At 50.8% G+C, this 15,585-nt stretch overlaps 1 protein-coding gene across 2 annotated transcripts in view; it reads left to right on the forward strand.

The window, feature by feature from the left end:
• Positions 1–15,585, forward strand: part of LOC143783175 (alanine aminotransferase 2-like) — an 88,336-nt gene that overhangs the window by 13,789 nt on the left and 58,962 nt on the right. Inside the window, exons 4-6 of one of the 2 annotated variants that reach the window (XM_077271566.1) lie at positions 4,501–4,590; positions 4,955–5,063; positions 5,155–5,288. In XM_077271566.1, coding sequence (XP_077127681.1) covers positions 4,501–4,590; positions 4,955–5,063; positions 5,155–5,288 — 333 coding nt within the window. Of the gene's footprint in view, positions 1–4,500; positions 4,591–4,935; positions 5,064–5,154; positions 5,289–15,585 lie in introns of those variants that run through there. The other variant, XM_077271567.1, reaches the window with a different exon arrangement.

Raw genomic sequence — 15,585 nt, forward strand, 5'->3', positions numbered from 1 at the left:
TCACTCCCCCTAGAGGAGAATGATATTACTGCAACGACCCGGACACTGGGGCGCTGCACTCACTCTTGGCATTCTCTTGATGAGCTTCAAGAGGTAGTCACCGGGAATGGTCTTCCAACAATCTTGAAGGAGTTCTCAGAGATGCTTAGCACTTGTTGGCCCTTTTGCCTTCACTCTGCGGTCCAGCTCACCCCAAACCATCTCGATTGGGTTCAGGTCTGGTGACTGTGGAGGCCAGGTCATCTGGCGTAGCACCCCATCACTCTCCTTCTTGGTCAAATAGCCCTTACACAGCCTGGAGGTGTGTTTGGGTCATTGTCCTGTTGAAAAACAAATGATTGTCCAACTAAACGCAAACCGGCTGAAATAGCATGCCGCTGCAAGATGCTGTGGTAGCCATGCTGGTTCAGTATGCCTTCAATTTTGAATAAATCCCCAACAGTGTCACCAGCAAAGCACCCCCACACCATCACACTCCTCCTCCATACTTCACGGTGGGAACCAGGCATGTAGAGTCCATCCATTCACCTTTTCTGTGTCACACAAAGACACGGTGGTTGGAACCAAAGATCTCAAATTTGGACTCATCAGACCAAAGCACAGATTTCCACTGGTCTAATGTCCATTCCTTGTGTTCTTTAGCCCAAACAAGTCTCTTCTGCTTGTTGCCTGTCCTTAGCAGTGGTTTCCTAGCATCTATTTTACCATGAAGGCCTGCTGCACAAAGTCTCCTCTTAACAGTTGTTGTAGAGATGTATCTGCTGCTAGAACTCTGTGTGGCATTGACCTGGTCTCTAATCTGAGCTGCTGTTAACCTGCGATTTCTGAGGCTGGTGACTCGGATAAACTTATCCTCAGAAGCAGAGGTGACTCTTGGTCTTCCTATCCTGGGGCGGTCCTCATGTGAGCCAGTTTCTTTGTAGTGCTTGATGGTTTTTGCAACTGCACTTGGGGACACTTTCAAAGTTTCCCAATTTTTCGGACTGACTGACCTTCATTTCTTAAAGTAATGATGGCCACTCGTTTTTCTTACCTTACCTGCTTTTTTCTTGCCATAATACAGATTCTAACAGTCTATTTAGTAGGACTATCAGCTGTGTATCCACCAGACTTCTGCTCAACACAACTGATGGTTCCAACCTCATTTATAAGGCAATAAATCCCACTTATTAAACCTGACAGGGCACACCTGTGAAGTGAAAACCATTCCCGGTGACTACCTCTTGAAGCTCACCAAGAGAATGCCAAGAGTGTGCAAAGCAGTCATCAAAGCAAAAGGTGGCTACTTTGAAGAACCTAGAATATAAGACATATTTTCAGTTGTTTCACACTTTTTTGTTAAGTATATAATTCCACATGTGTTAATTCATAGTTTTGATGCCTTCAGTGTGAATGTACAATTTTCATAGTCATGAAAATACAGAAAAATCTTTAAATGAGAAGGTTTGTCTGTATTGCCAAGTTTTTAACACTAAGGTTTGGATATGGCTTTAAAGAAGGCTACTACTTGCGATATAACGCAATTTTATTTCAAAGTACAAAATTAAAGGAATGGTATGATTGAATAGAATGATCGCATAGACCTTTGTATATTTTAAGATACAAAGTACATATAAGGATTAAATTCATATAATGATTAAGTACATATAAGGATTAAATACATATAATGATTAAGTACATATACTCACATCATCTGTCACCAAGGAGCTTTTAAACATCCGTCTGGAAAATCAGAGAAGCAACACCAAGACAGAGAGCCCCAGGAAAATTCACAACACTGCACGGGCATCCCCAATTATGCAGGTATCACAACACTGTACACGTGTAAGTACAGGTACCCCAGTTTATGCTTCTGTCTTAGTCATGTTTCTCTGGCCTTATATAGTGATTTGCACTATGTTTCATTTGGTTTCACCCTGCCCTTCAAGTGGCCAGCTTTCAAGATAAGATGAGACCAAGATATCAATCATACATCAGACAATGGGCCATAAACCCATAAATACATAAAAGCCCACAAGGGTTAGATAAAACTACCACAGACGGAGGTTAAATAAACCTTAATGTTTTACAATAATAAACAGAAACTTAAAACTGTTTGTGAACTGGAAGGTCTTCAGACAATAAACAGCTCTCAGGATTGTGTCACAATGAGCATTGTCTGTCTGTGAATGTATGACAAGAAATGCTGCTCTGTAATAGTCTGAATGTGTTCTCTATATTTCAAAATGGACTCAAAATAGCCATTTTTATATTCACATTACAGTGTCCAAACTTATGGTCTGCACTGTATATATATTCCATGTGTTGGAATCAGAGGTGTATATACCATATGCTCACTGTGAGCCCCCAATATCCGGCCTAGTAGTGGGAGCAGTCGCGGCCTCGTCCATCTTTCGTCAGTTAGTTGTGTAATTGTCCTGACGATTGAAGGCAGCGGAGTTGTGCTATCTTGATGACAGTGGTGGTTTTTGTGCAGCCCCTCAGCTGTGTATCCTTGACAGTAATAAAATGCTGGACCTGACAGTGGCCCGCACCACTGCTGTCCCGGTTTTCTCCCGGTGCTCCCAGCACGTTTCCTCCTCTGGGATCCATCAGGAGATGCAGCACGGTGTCCTCTCACGTGGAGGCCATCACTCAGCATCCTGCTCTCTTACTACCAAACTCATCAGCTCCGGCTCCAGCATATATCACATCATTGCAAACCGGTGAGTAAACTGTGGACATCACAGTCTCATGTCTTTTCTTCGGACATTTTCCCAACGCATATTTTCCCGTCCACGTGAAACGCTGATCTCCTGTCATATCCGGTTTAGGGGGTGGATGTGCAGTACCTGACCGCGGCCACCATTCTGTAGCTGGAGCTGTGCAGTGCAGCTCCATAACTGAGCAGTTCTGTCTGCCGTCGGCATCAGGAGCAGCTGATCGGCAGGGGCAGCGGGAGCATCTGATTGATGGGGGGCACCGGGAGCAGCTGATCAATGGGGGGCCTCGAGAGTGAGTAGGGCAGGCCATCAATGTAAAAGTCCCAGACAACCCCTTTAAAGGTAAAAAAATCCAGTTTGTTCCCCGTTGTTGGATCGCTTGACCCCAGTTGGCTCCTCGGGTAGTTTGACCACACTATTAGTGCCCATAACCTTCAGAGATGTATCCTTTCCACTATGTCTGGCCAGAAGGGAGCCCCGCGTATGTCCATTGTCCCCCATGCGGTCTCCCGCTGCTTTATACATGGCCCCTCGGTTCGATTGTTTATCTTATTCTCCTTCTTGCTTCCTCATCTTGCTTCCTTCCGCTGTCTCTAACATCATGTCCTCCCTCTATCTGAAACTGAACCTGTCAAAAACTGAACTCCTCGTGTTCTCTCCCTCTACAAACCTACCTTTGCCCGACATTGCCATCTCTGTGTGCGGTTCCACCATTACTCCAAAGCAACATGCCCACTGCCTTGGAGTCATCCTTGATTCCGAGCTTTCATTCACCCCCCACATCCGATCACTGGCTCGCTCTTCTTATCTGCATCTCAAAAACATTTCCAGAATTCGCCCTTTTCTTACTTTCGACTCTGCAAAAACTCTTACTGTCTCACTTATTCATTCTCGTCTGGACTATTGTAACTCTCTACTAATTGGCCTACCTTTTACCAGACTCTCCCTGCTCCAATCTGTCCTGAATGCTGCTGCCAGGATCATATTCCTCGCCAACCGTTACACCGATGCCTCTACCTTGTGCCAGTCATTACACTGGCTACCCATCCAATCCAGAATCCAGTACAAAACTACTACCCTCATCCACAAAGCACTCCATGGCTCAGCACCACCCTACATCTCCTCTCTGGTCTCAGTCTACCAACCTACCCGTGCCCTCCGCTCTGCTAATGACCTCAGGTTAGCATCCTCAATAATCAGAACCTCCCACTCCCGTCTCCAAGACTTTACACGTGCGGCGCCGATTCTCTGGAATGCACTACCTAGGTTAATACAATTAATCCCCAATCCCCACAGTTTTAAGCGTGCACTAAAAACTCATTTGTTCAGATTGGCCTACCGCCTCAACGCATTAACCTAATTATCCCTGTGTGGCCTATTAATAAAAAACAACAACATAATCACGTTCCTCCATCATGTTCTCATACACTTTATGCAGTTAATAGCCTCTGTGTCTGTACTGTTACATACTTAGGCAGTTAACTGGTTCATGCAGCTTTACATGAACACCCGAGCCTTACACTATGGCTGGTCCAAATAACTAAAGCAATTGTTACCATCCACCTCTCGTGTCTCCCCTTTTCCTCATAGATTGTAAGCTTGCGAGCAGCAGGGCCCTCATTCCTCCTGGTATCTGTTTTGAACTGTGATTTCTGTTATGCTGTAATGTCTGTTGTCTGTATAAGTCCCCTCTATAAGTTGTAAAGCGCTGCGGAATATGTTGGCGCTATATAAATAAAATTATTATTATTATTATTATTATTTTGTCTTCTATAACTCCCATCATTCTCTGCTGCAGGGGATCCACAAACCATTCTCCACGGTCACCCCCTGCTTCTTTGGGGACATGCAGATGATGGGGCATAAGCCATGCACCTTCTTCAGGCAGGTGAGTGCGAGTCCAGTGGAGATGGCGTCATCTCTGAGCCCACCTCAGGTGTATGGGCGGAGGATGGGCTGAGGATCAGCAGCACCCAGTACATCAGACCACTGCTGATCAGTGGAGCTGGCTCTGGTTATAAGCTGTCAGTCGTCTGATGTCTCTGACTTTGGGTCTGTTGCTGTACCTGGTTATAGACCTACCCCCGATGGTGCTGATGATGGATCCTACAACCCTACATTGGTTCTATTGTAAGAAGCCCATATGATGTGCAGGAAGACATACACCGGGGCTCTATTCACTGACAACAAGCAGAAATCTTTCATGGTTTATGATCTGCGACTTTATTCCCAGTTTTCGGATGCTCCTCCAGGTGGCCGCATTGTGCACCTACCCAGACCTGCTGGAAAGCGATCACTTCCCAGAAGACACCAAGACCAGAGCCCGGGAAATCCTGAAGAACCTGGATAGTGGATCAGTGGGTGAGTGTGGGAGCAGATCAAAGGGATCGGGGGATCAGGGAGGCCGGAGAATGGGATCCATGAGTCTGACCAGGTCTGGCTGTATCCACAGGCAGCTATAACCCGGGATACATCACTCAGACGCTGCCACACAAGATCGCCAACTTCATGATGAGGAGAGATAATGGTGTCCCCAGCGACCCCCGAAATATCATAGTGTGCTGCGGAGCCTCCGAGGCCATACTGGTGAGTCCACTATAACGGACGGTCCTCCAGCCGACAGCTCATGGGGGCTTCTCCATCAGAAATTTCAAAAGGAAAATCCGAGAATAAAACTTCACATTTCACCTCTCTGCACTGTGGAAAGCGAAATCCAATGGTGTGCTCTAAATTATATGCACCAAATGTCCGACTGGGGGGCTGTATGTGGGGAGACAGGACAAAAGCTTAGAACAAGGATTAATTCTCATCACCACACAACAAAAGGACGGATCCGCCTGTGGCCAAAGAATTCTGTAGCCCCGATCACAGCAACATGGGGCTTCATAACGCCAGACTGGACCTTGTGGGGGCTTTACAACCCCAGGCTGGACCTCGTGGGGGCTTCTCAACTCCAGACTGGACCTCGTGGGGGCTTCACAACCCCAGACTGGACCTCGTGGGGGTTTCACAACCCCAGACTGGACCTTGTGGGGGCTTCACAACCCCAGGCTGGACCTCGTGGGGGCATCACAACCCCAGGCTGGACCTCTTGGGGGCATCACAACCCCAGACTGGACATCATGGGAGCATCACAACCCTTTATTAGACCTCGTTGGGTGTCACAATCCATGACCAGACCTCTTAGGGCATCAGTACCCGGAACCAGGCCTCATGGGATGCCACAACCCCAGACTGGACCTTGTGGGAGCGTCACAACCCTTTACCAGACCTCGTGAAGGCATCACAACCCCTGACCAAACCTTGTGGGTCTCCACCACCTCAGACCAGACCTCATGGTGCATCACCACCTCAGACCAGACCTTATGGGGTGTCACAATCCATGGCCAAACCTTGTGGGTCCCCACCACCTCAGACGAGACCTTGTGGGGTGTCACAATCCCAGTCCAAACCTCGTGGGGGCATCACAACCCTTGACCAGACCTAGTGGGGGCATCAAAACCCCTGACCTGACCTAGTGGGGGCATCATAACCCCTTACCAGACCTCGTGGGGTGCATCACAATCCCTGACCAGACCTCGTGGGGTATCATAACCCCTGACCAGACCTTGTAGGTTATCAGTACCCCAGACTGGACCTCATGGGATGCCACAACCCCTGACCAGACCTTGTAGGGCATCACAACCCCTGACCAGACCTTGTAGGGTGTTGCAACCCCTGCCAGACCTCGTAGGGCATCAGTACCCCGAACCGGACCTCATGAGATGTCACAACCCCTGACCAGACCTTGTGGGGTATCACAACCCCTGACCAGACCTTGCAGGGTCTCACAACCCCTGACCAGACCTCGTAGGGCATCAGTACCCTGGACCGGACCTCATAGGGTGCCACAACCCCTGACCAGACCTTGTGTGGCATCAACCCCTGACGAGACCTCGTGAAGGCATCACAACTCCGGTCGAGACCTCGTGGGGTGTCCAATCCCGTACCAGACCTCATTGGGGCGTCACAACTCCAGACCGCTCATCGTAGGGTGTCACAACCCTTGACCAGACTTGGTGGACCATCAAATGAAATACAAGATGTAACAGCAGAATAGTGACTACACCTCTGGAGGTAACTGGAGGATAAGACATGATGTAACGGCAGAATAGTGACCGCAGCTCTGGAGGTGACTGGAGTATAAGACACGATGTAACAGCAGAATAGTGAGTACAGCTCTGGAGGTGACTGGAGGATAAGACACGATGTAACAACATAATAGTGAGTCCAGCTCTGGAGGTGACTGGAGGATAGGTGCCCACAATCAGTCACACCCTGCTAGGAGCAGCACCTGTCTTGTGAGCTCCAGCACTTCCAGCAGGAGGCCCAGAGTCTGCCTCTCTTCTCCCCAGGGAGAGGCAGGCTTCCTGGGAGGCCGGCATGGCTTCCCAGGCTTCTGTTCCCCGGTCTGTGCCAGCGGGGGACAGAGAGCAGCAGCAGCAACTGGCCCAAGAAGGACTGAGGAGGTCAGGACGGGTGAAGAAAACCTTACCCACCTACTCCAACCCTGAGACAGCTCATCGTCCGCCCAGAGAGGGAGACAGGGGCACCCCAGGCCCCAGGAACGAGAGCCCAGGAACATCCTGGGGGGAGAGGAGCTCCGGCGAGTCCACGAGTACCTTCTCCTCCCGAGTGGTCGCCATGCTACGTGAGTACGAGGACGCCGGCAAAGCACTGACCGGGCTGAAGGAGAAGCTGCGGGAGGCTCGGATCCTGAACACCCAAGCCTCTAACAAGGAGAAACCTGTGACCTCCCAGAGGTTCAGAGCCCTCAGAGATGAGGTGGCCCGGTTAGTGCTCCTCCGGGAGGGGATTGAGAAAAGTGCAGGTCCCTTCCTGGAGAGGTTTAAGAACCAGCGGCGGTTCTCAGAAATGAAGGGGTTAAATACCTCAGGAGAACCGCCAGCCGGCGTCCTAAGCGACGAGGAGGAGGAGGAGGAGGACGCCGATGTGGTTGTGACTTGAGTCCTACAAGCTGGAACCAGTGAGTGAGTCGCAGAGCCGACAACAGGGGAGCGGCCTCCCGGCACGGCAGAGGACTCCGACAGCACAGGCTGGAGTGTCAGCGGAGGAAGAGGAGGAGGGCGGTCTGCTACAGGAGATCCGACAGCTGGAGTCTCCAGTGAACCTGGACCGCTTTTCCTTTGGTGAGGACGAGCCAGTAGAGGAAACCCAGAAGAGGAAGAAGACGACGAAGGAGACCGCACGGGAGGTGGTGAGTTACAAGTATGTACCTATGGCTGATGTTACACCTACCACCTCCTGTGTAAACCCCACCAAACCTAAAGGCACGGGCTCTGCAGTGGGTCCGGGGCATAGGCAAGGTGGGGAGAGGAGGAGGACGTCCGGCGGTGCTGCCGTCTGTGCGGGGAACAGTGCAGGGGGCGAGGCTGTGGAGGTACTCATGGCGCCGGACATAGGGGACCCCGAGGAGTTTCCCTCTCTGCCCTCTGCGGCTAAGCCGGTTATCACCGGGGCTGAGGGGGCGAGGGGGATGTCCACGCCGTTGCGAAAGGGGGACGGTGTGGGCAGACTCCATCCCTGCTCACTACGGCTGAGCCGGCCGACGCCGGGGCTGTGTGGAGCAGGTCCGAGAAACATGGTGCGGCGAAAGGGGGGCGCACTGTTGTGACAGGGGCACAGTGCGCCTCAACAGAGAAGAGGCACGCGGCTGTGACAGGGGAGCAGCGAGTCCAAAATGGAAAAAAAAGCAGGAAAAATCATCTGTGGGGAACACTGGGCGCCCTACAGTGACAGGAGGACAGAGTGCTCCAGCACCCAAACGTGATACCAGGACCCCGAAGTCTGTGGGTGCGGGGCAGGCGGCGCCCCCCAACAAGCAGCGGGCCCTGAATAATAATAAAATACAAACTGCTGCAGTAGGGGGGCAAGGCGCTCCAGAGACACAACAGAGAGCCAGCACCAATCAAGGGAAACCGGGTGTGGTGCTGCACCCCTCCCCCGGTCCAGCAGATGTGAGTGCAGAGAAGCCAGACACAAGTGAGGAAGCAATGGATGTGACTGTGGAAGGTGCAGAGAACACTGGGACAAATGGAGGTGACAATACTGGTAATAAAGTGACGGGAAGTGTTGGCAATGGTAACGGGAATGTTGGGAGTAGTGGTGGAGTGAATGGTGGGAGTAGTGGTGGAGTGAATGATGGGAGTAGTGGTGGAGTGAATGGTGGGAGTAGTGGTGGAGTGAATGATGGGAGTAGTGAAGTTGCAAATGATGGGAGTAGTGGTGGAGTGAATGAGGAGAGCATTACTGGTGTTGCTGGAGGGGAAGCAGGTAGTGGTCCTGCTGCCCCCCCAGCGGTGGCGGGGGCTTCAGCCCCAAGCTATTCAGGAGCTGTCACTGCTGGGGGTAGTGGTGCGCCCTTGTCTGGTGACCCTGAGAATGGTGACTTGCAACAGCGCTTCCTGGACGCCCTGAGGAGAGGGGAGAGTTCTATCAATGTAGAGGGGAGGGAGGTTGATCTGTCTTTCTGGATAGAGAGACACGGTCTTTCCGCCTTCCGAGATAGAGGGGCAGAGAGGAGTAACCGTAGGAGTGTGGCCCGTCTCCAGTGGGTAAGCAAGGATGCCTGTCCTGATCGGTCAAAGGTTGCTGAGCTCCTGCTGGGGATGGGCTTCGTGGCATATGACATCTTCGCCTTGATCCATCCCTATGGGACCTCCTACTTCGATGTCAGCTTCGTGAGACCGGAGGGCCTTGAGCTTTTCTGGTCTCGCCATGAGCTGGCTCGGGGTCGCCCCGAATGGCAGGGTTTCCACACTGTAGCAATATCCCGCCAGAACTCGGTCAGGAAGGTAACCGTTTTGACCAGTAACGAGTCACTTTCCTGTGTCGACATCTCGACATGGGTTGGACGATACGGCGACATCGTCGCTATTCCTGAAAAGACCCTCGACGAGCATGGTATCTGGTCAGGAGCCTGGACCTTCATGGTGAAATTGAAGGTTTCAGGAAACACCGTTACCCATATCCCTTCCTCAAGATTTTTGGGGAGGGACAGGATCTTGATTTTCTACCGGGGACAGCCTAAGGTCTGTCACAGGTGCGGCAGCCCCACACACTTCAGTGCGCAGTGTACCACCCAGAAATGCGCACTGTGTGGGGACCTCGGCCATCTTGCTGCTACCTGTGGCAGGATTAGGTGTAACTTGTGTGGTGACCTCGGTCACCCGTTCAGTCGCTGTCCGCGTTCCTTTGCCAATGCGGTCCTGAAAACGGCGAGTGCGGGACAGGCGAAAGCCGGGACTAATCTCGCCGGTGAAGGGACCAGTAGAGGCAGAGGAGGCAGGGAACTGGTGAGGAGCAGGCTGCCGCCATCCAATATCAGGCGGCAGGAGCAGCGCCATGGGAACAGGGGGCAGGGAGTAATGACCCTAAACTCTGACCCGGGTGCTTCACTTGCAGCTGAGGATCCTAAAGACGGCGAATTGAACGAGGAAGTCAAGAGACTTGAAAGGGAGGAGCAAAAGGACGCCATGTCTGCCCAAGAACCTTCATCCGGTGACAGTCTGGATGAGGGAGAGGGGGAGTGGTCACAGCAAAAGAAAAAGGGTAACAGGAAAACAACTAAGGATAAGAGGGGGTCCGGGCCTCGAGCCTCCTCCTCGGAGTGCGACCCCTCTGACTCCGTAGCCCTGATCCAGGTGCCATTGGAAGGTCCAGCCGCCCCACCCTGTGGTGGATCTCTCTAACCGGTTCCGGGCCCTCCAGGACTCCCCTCCAGAGGGGGGAGATGGGGACCCGGGGCCGGAGGTTGCGGACAACGTTGTTGGGGCTCAGGAGGTCGCTGGGTCTTCTTCTCAGGGGGCAAATACAAAGCCTTCTGGGGGGGGACTAACTCAGGACCACCAGACAAGGGCCAGAGTGTATGTAAGGAGAGAATGGATGAGTGTTTGTCTTAAGCGCACTAAAAACTCATCATTGTCAGAGGAAGAGTGTGAAACTGTTGGGGGTGGGAAAAAAAAGGCTATCTAATTCAATCAATCATGATGGCGGCACCCACCCCGTTGACGCTGGCAACCATTAATGTTGCCAGCATAAAGTCAGATGTGGCAAGGTACACGGCCTTTCATTTTCTCGGCCAACTTGACGCTGACATTTTGTTTTTGCAGGAGACCAGGTTGACCGACCTATCAACCATGCATAAAGCAAGGCGGGAGTGGAGGCACGGGCCCTCCTACTGGTCTCTTGCGGCCGAGCCGTATAGCGGGGTGGCGGTCCTTTTTAAGACCGCAGCGGTTGAATGCAGATGATTGATTGAGTTAGAAATGGGGAGATGCTTGATCCTAGATGTCTCCATTGGGGGACAGGAGCTTCAGCTCATTAACATCTACGGTCCCCAGTCCGAGTGGGACCACAAGTGTCTCTTCATGAAGATCAAACCTTTCTTATTTTCGAGTCGGCAGGTGGTCTTTGGAGGGGATTTCAACAACGTCACGAGACCCTGTGATAGAGGAGGTTCCGGAGACCGGCTGGCTTACGATTGCGTCGCGCTAAATAGGATAGTAAGTGAGGCACGCCTGGTGGATGTCCACATCCGGCACAACACAGGCCACGCGGGGTTCACCTTTTTTAGAGGTAGTCAGTGCAGGTCTAGGTTAGACAGGTTTTATTTGAAGGAGGAGGCCGTCTCCTCTCCGTTGTCGGTTGTGGAGGTGGAATTCTCCGATCACTGTTTGATTATGTTTTCTCTGAGCGTTACAGAGACTCCTCGGATGGGAAGAGGTTATTGGAAGCTGAATTCGTCACTCCTTGAGGAAGAAGCTGTAAGACGGTCCTTTGAGGAATTTCTTCAGAGCCAGGTACCGCTGCTGGGCCTAAGTAACACTAAGTCTGAGTGGTGGGAGATGTTCAAACATCGGGTGGCGAGATTCTTCCGGCAACTCTCGAACCTCAGAAGCCTGAACAGGCATCGCCTGTATCAGAGCCTGAGGAGGAAACTCGAGCATCTAGTCTCGACTGGGGGTAGCCGCAAGGCGATCTCCAGTGTGAAATCCTTGCTAAAGAGGTGTCAGTACGATAGGCCCGCATCTTTGGTTTTTGAGAGGGACTACGGGAAGTACTACTCGCCCGACCTTTACAGAAGCTGCAAGATGTCAGTGAATAGTAAGATAGTGACAGGGCTGATGGACAGTACGGGATCCCTGAGAAGGTCCAGATCAGGGATCTTGGAGGTCGTCAGTTCATACTACTCGCACCTCTTGGCAAGGAAGGAACTGGATCGTAACAGGATGTCGGCTTTCCTGGCTGAAGCTGTTTCTGAGCCAGGGGCTGACCTCTCGCTGGGCGGTTTGGCAGAAGCGATCAAAGAAGAGGAAGTGAGACTGGCGATCGATGGGCTCCGGCCCCAAAAATCGCCAGGTCCGGATGGCTTAACATCCGAGTTGTTTAAGACCTTTAGGGACTCCTTGGTCCCCCTCTTGACTCAGGTGTTTAATGAGTGTCTCTCCTCGGGCACTCTGCCGAGATCATTAAGGAGGTCGGCTTTGATCAATTTGTCAAAGGGTAAGGATCCGTCACGCATTGAGAATTGGCGTCCCATATCACTTCTCAATGTGCACGGGAAGGTTTTGGCTAAGATACTTTTCAACAGGCTGGTGAAGTTTGCACCGTGGCTCCTTTCGGAGGCCCAGCACTGTTGCGTTCCTGGCCGTAGCACTTTCAGTGCTGTTCTGGGTGTCCGAGAGGCCATGGAGCAAGGCAGGGCGGGCCTTTGGAAGGGGTTCTTGCTGACCCTGGATCAGGCAAAAGCCTTTGATCGGGTCGACCACGAGTACCTCTGGTCCACTCTTTTGAGGTATGGTCTGCCTGGAGGGTTTGTGGACTGGCTTAAGACCTTGTACGCAGGGGCTGAGACTTTCCCTCTGGTAAACGGGTGGATTGGACAACCTTTTGGGGTGGGATCTGGTGTCCGCCAGGGCTGCCCTCTTTGCCCTTTGCTTTACGCGTTTGCAATCGATCCCTTCCTCAGAAGGGTTGATTGTGGACCATTGGCGGGGGTGAGGATGGGCGGGTTGGCGCCAGAGGCTATCCTGAGGTTAGTGGCCTACGCGGATGACGTTACCGTCTTTGTCTCTTCGCAAGAGGAGGCGATGGTGGTGATGTCAGAAGTGGAGAGCTACTCGGAGGCATCAGGGTCCAAGGTCAACCAGGACAAGTGTGAGAGTCTCTGGCTGGGAGGCGGGGATCCCACGTTTGATCTTCCGGACACCCTCCCCGAACCCCAAGAACATGCCAAAGTCCTAGGCATCGAATTTGGCCAGGGTGATTACTGTTGTGAAATTGGATTCTGGGCTCCCCCGGTGGCCACTTGTGGAATTTAACTTGTGTGCATCATCCCCTCTGTTCACCTGCTCCTATCAGGATGTGGGAGTCGCTATATAACCTTGCTCCTCTGTCAGTTTCATGCCGGTCAACAATGTAATCAGTAGCCTTTCTGTGCATGTTCCTGCTACTAGACAACTCCCAGCTAAGTTGGACTTTTGTCCTTGTGTGTTTTTGCATTTTGTTCCTGTTCACAGCTGCTGTTTCGTTACTGTGTCTGGAAAGCTCTTGTGAGCGGAAATTGCCACTCTGGTGTTATGAGTTAATGCTAGAGTCTTAAAGTAATTTCTGGATGGTGTTTTGATAGGGTTTTCTGCTGACCATGAAAGTGCCCTTTCTGTCTTCATGCTATCTAGTAAGCGGACCTCGATTTTGCTAAACCTATTTTCATACTACGTTTGTCATTTCATCTAAAATCACCGCCAATATATGTGGGGGCCTCTGTCTGCCTTTTGGGAAAATTTCTCTAGAGGTGAGCCAGGACTGTCTTTTCCTCTGCTAGGATTAGGTAGTTCTCCGGCTGGCGCTGGGCATCTAGGGATAAAAAAACGTAGGCATGCTACCCGGCCACTTCTAGTTGTGCGGCAGGTTTAGTTCATGGTCAGTATAGTTTCCATCTTCCAAGAGCTAGTTCTCATATATGCTGGGCTATGTTCTCTCGCCATTGAGAATCATGACAGTTTGACCGGCCCAAAAAAGGGTTAAATTACTGGCTGAGAAAGGAGAGAAAAAAGAAGTCTGCTACAATTTTTTTTTTTTTTTTTCCCTCTAGTTCTGAGTGTGCTCTTAATTGAATCACTTGCTAGTCTGCCTATACTGCAGCCTTCCTCTCTTCCTCTCCTTCTAATCCTTGAATGGCTCTGTGTTCACCTGTTTCAAATGGATCTTCAGAGTGTAGCTACAGGTTTGAATAATCTCGCCACAAAGGTACAAAATTTGCAAGATTTTGTTGTTCATGCACCTATGTCTGAGCCTAGAATTCCTTTGCCTGAATTCTTCTCGGGGAATAGATCTCACTTTCAAAATTTTAAAAATAATTGCAAATTGTTTTTGTCCCTGAAGTCTCGCTCTGCCGGAGACCCTGCACAGCAGGTCAGGATTGTAATTTCCTTGCTCCGGGGCGACCCTCAAGACTGGGCTTTTGCATTGGCACCAGGGGATCCTGCGTTGCTCAATGTGGATGCGTTTTTTCTGGCCTTGGGGTTGCTTTATGAGGAACCTCATTTAGAGCTTCAGGCGGAAAAGGCCTTGATGTCCTTGTCTCAGGGGCAAGATGAAGCTGAAATATACTGCCAAAAATTCCGCAAATGGTCTGTGCTTACTCAGTGGAATGAGTGCGCCCTGGCGGCGATTTTCAGAGAAGGTCTCTCTGATGCCATTAAGGATGTTATGGTGGGGTTCCCTGTGCCTGCGAGTCTGAATGAGTCCATGACGATGGCTATTCAGATCGATAGGCGTCTGCGGGAGCGCAAACCTGTGCACCATTTGGCGGTGTCTACTGAGAAAACGCCAGAAAATATGCAATGTGATAGAATTCTGTCCAGAAGCGAGCGGCAGAATTTTAGACGAAAGAATGGGTTGTGCTTCTATTGTGGTGATTCAACTCATGTTATATCAGCATGCTTTAAGCGTACTAAGAAGCCTGACAAGTTTGTTTCAATTAGCACTTTACAGTCTAAGTTTATTCTATCTGTGACCCTGATTTGTTCTTTGTCATCTATTACCGCGGACGCCTATGTCGACTCTGGCGCTGCTTTGAGTCTTATGGATTGGTCCTTTGCCAAACGCTGTGGGTATGATTTGGAGCCATTGGAGGCTCCGATACCTCTGAAAGGGATTGACTCCACCCCATTGGCTAGTAATAAACCACAATACTGGACACAAGTGACTATGCGTGTTAATCCGGATCACCAGGAGGTTATTCGCTTTCTGGTGCTGTATAATCTACATGATGTTTTGGTGCTGGGATTGCCATGGCTGCAATCTCATAACCCAGTCCTCGACTGGAGAGCTATGTCTGTGTTAAGCTGGGGATGTAAAGGAACTCATGGGGACGTACCTTTGGTTTCCATTTCATCATCTATTCCCTCTGAGATTCCTGAATTCTTGTCTGACTTTCGTGACGTTTTTGAAGAACCCAAGGTTGGTTCACTACCTCCGCACCGGGAGTGCGATTGTGCCATAGATTTGATTCCGGGTAGTAAATACCCTAAGGGTCGTTTATTTAATCTGTCTGTGCCTGAACACGCTGCTATGCGAGAATATATAAAGGAGTCCTTGGAAAAGGGACATATTCGTCCTTCGTCATCTCCCTTAGGAGCCGGTTTTTTCTTTGTGTCTAAGAAAGACGGCTCTTTGAGGCCGTGTATTGATTATCGACTTTTGAATAAAATCACGGTTAAATATCAATATCCGTTACCACTGCTTACTGATTTGTTTGCTCGTATAAAGGGGGCCAAGTGGTTCTCTAAGATTGATCTCCGTGGGGCGTATAATTTGG

The sequence above is a fragment of the Ranitomeya variabilis genome, chromosome 6 (assembly GCF_051348905.1).
Source record: "Ranitomeya variabilis isolate aRanVar5 chromosome 6, aRanVar5.hap1, whole genome shotgun sequence".
Classification (NCBI taxonomy): domain Eukaryota; kingdom Metazoa; phylum Chordata; class Amphibia; order Anura; family Dendrobatidae; genus Ranitomeya; species Ranitomeya variabilis.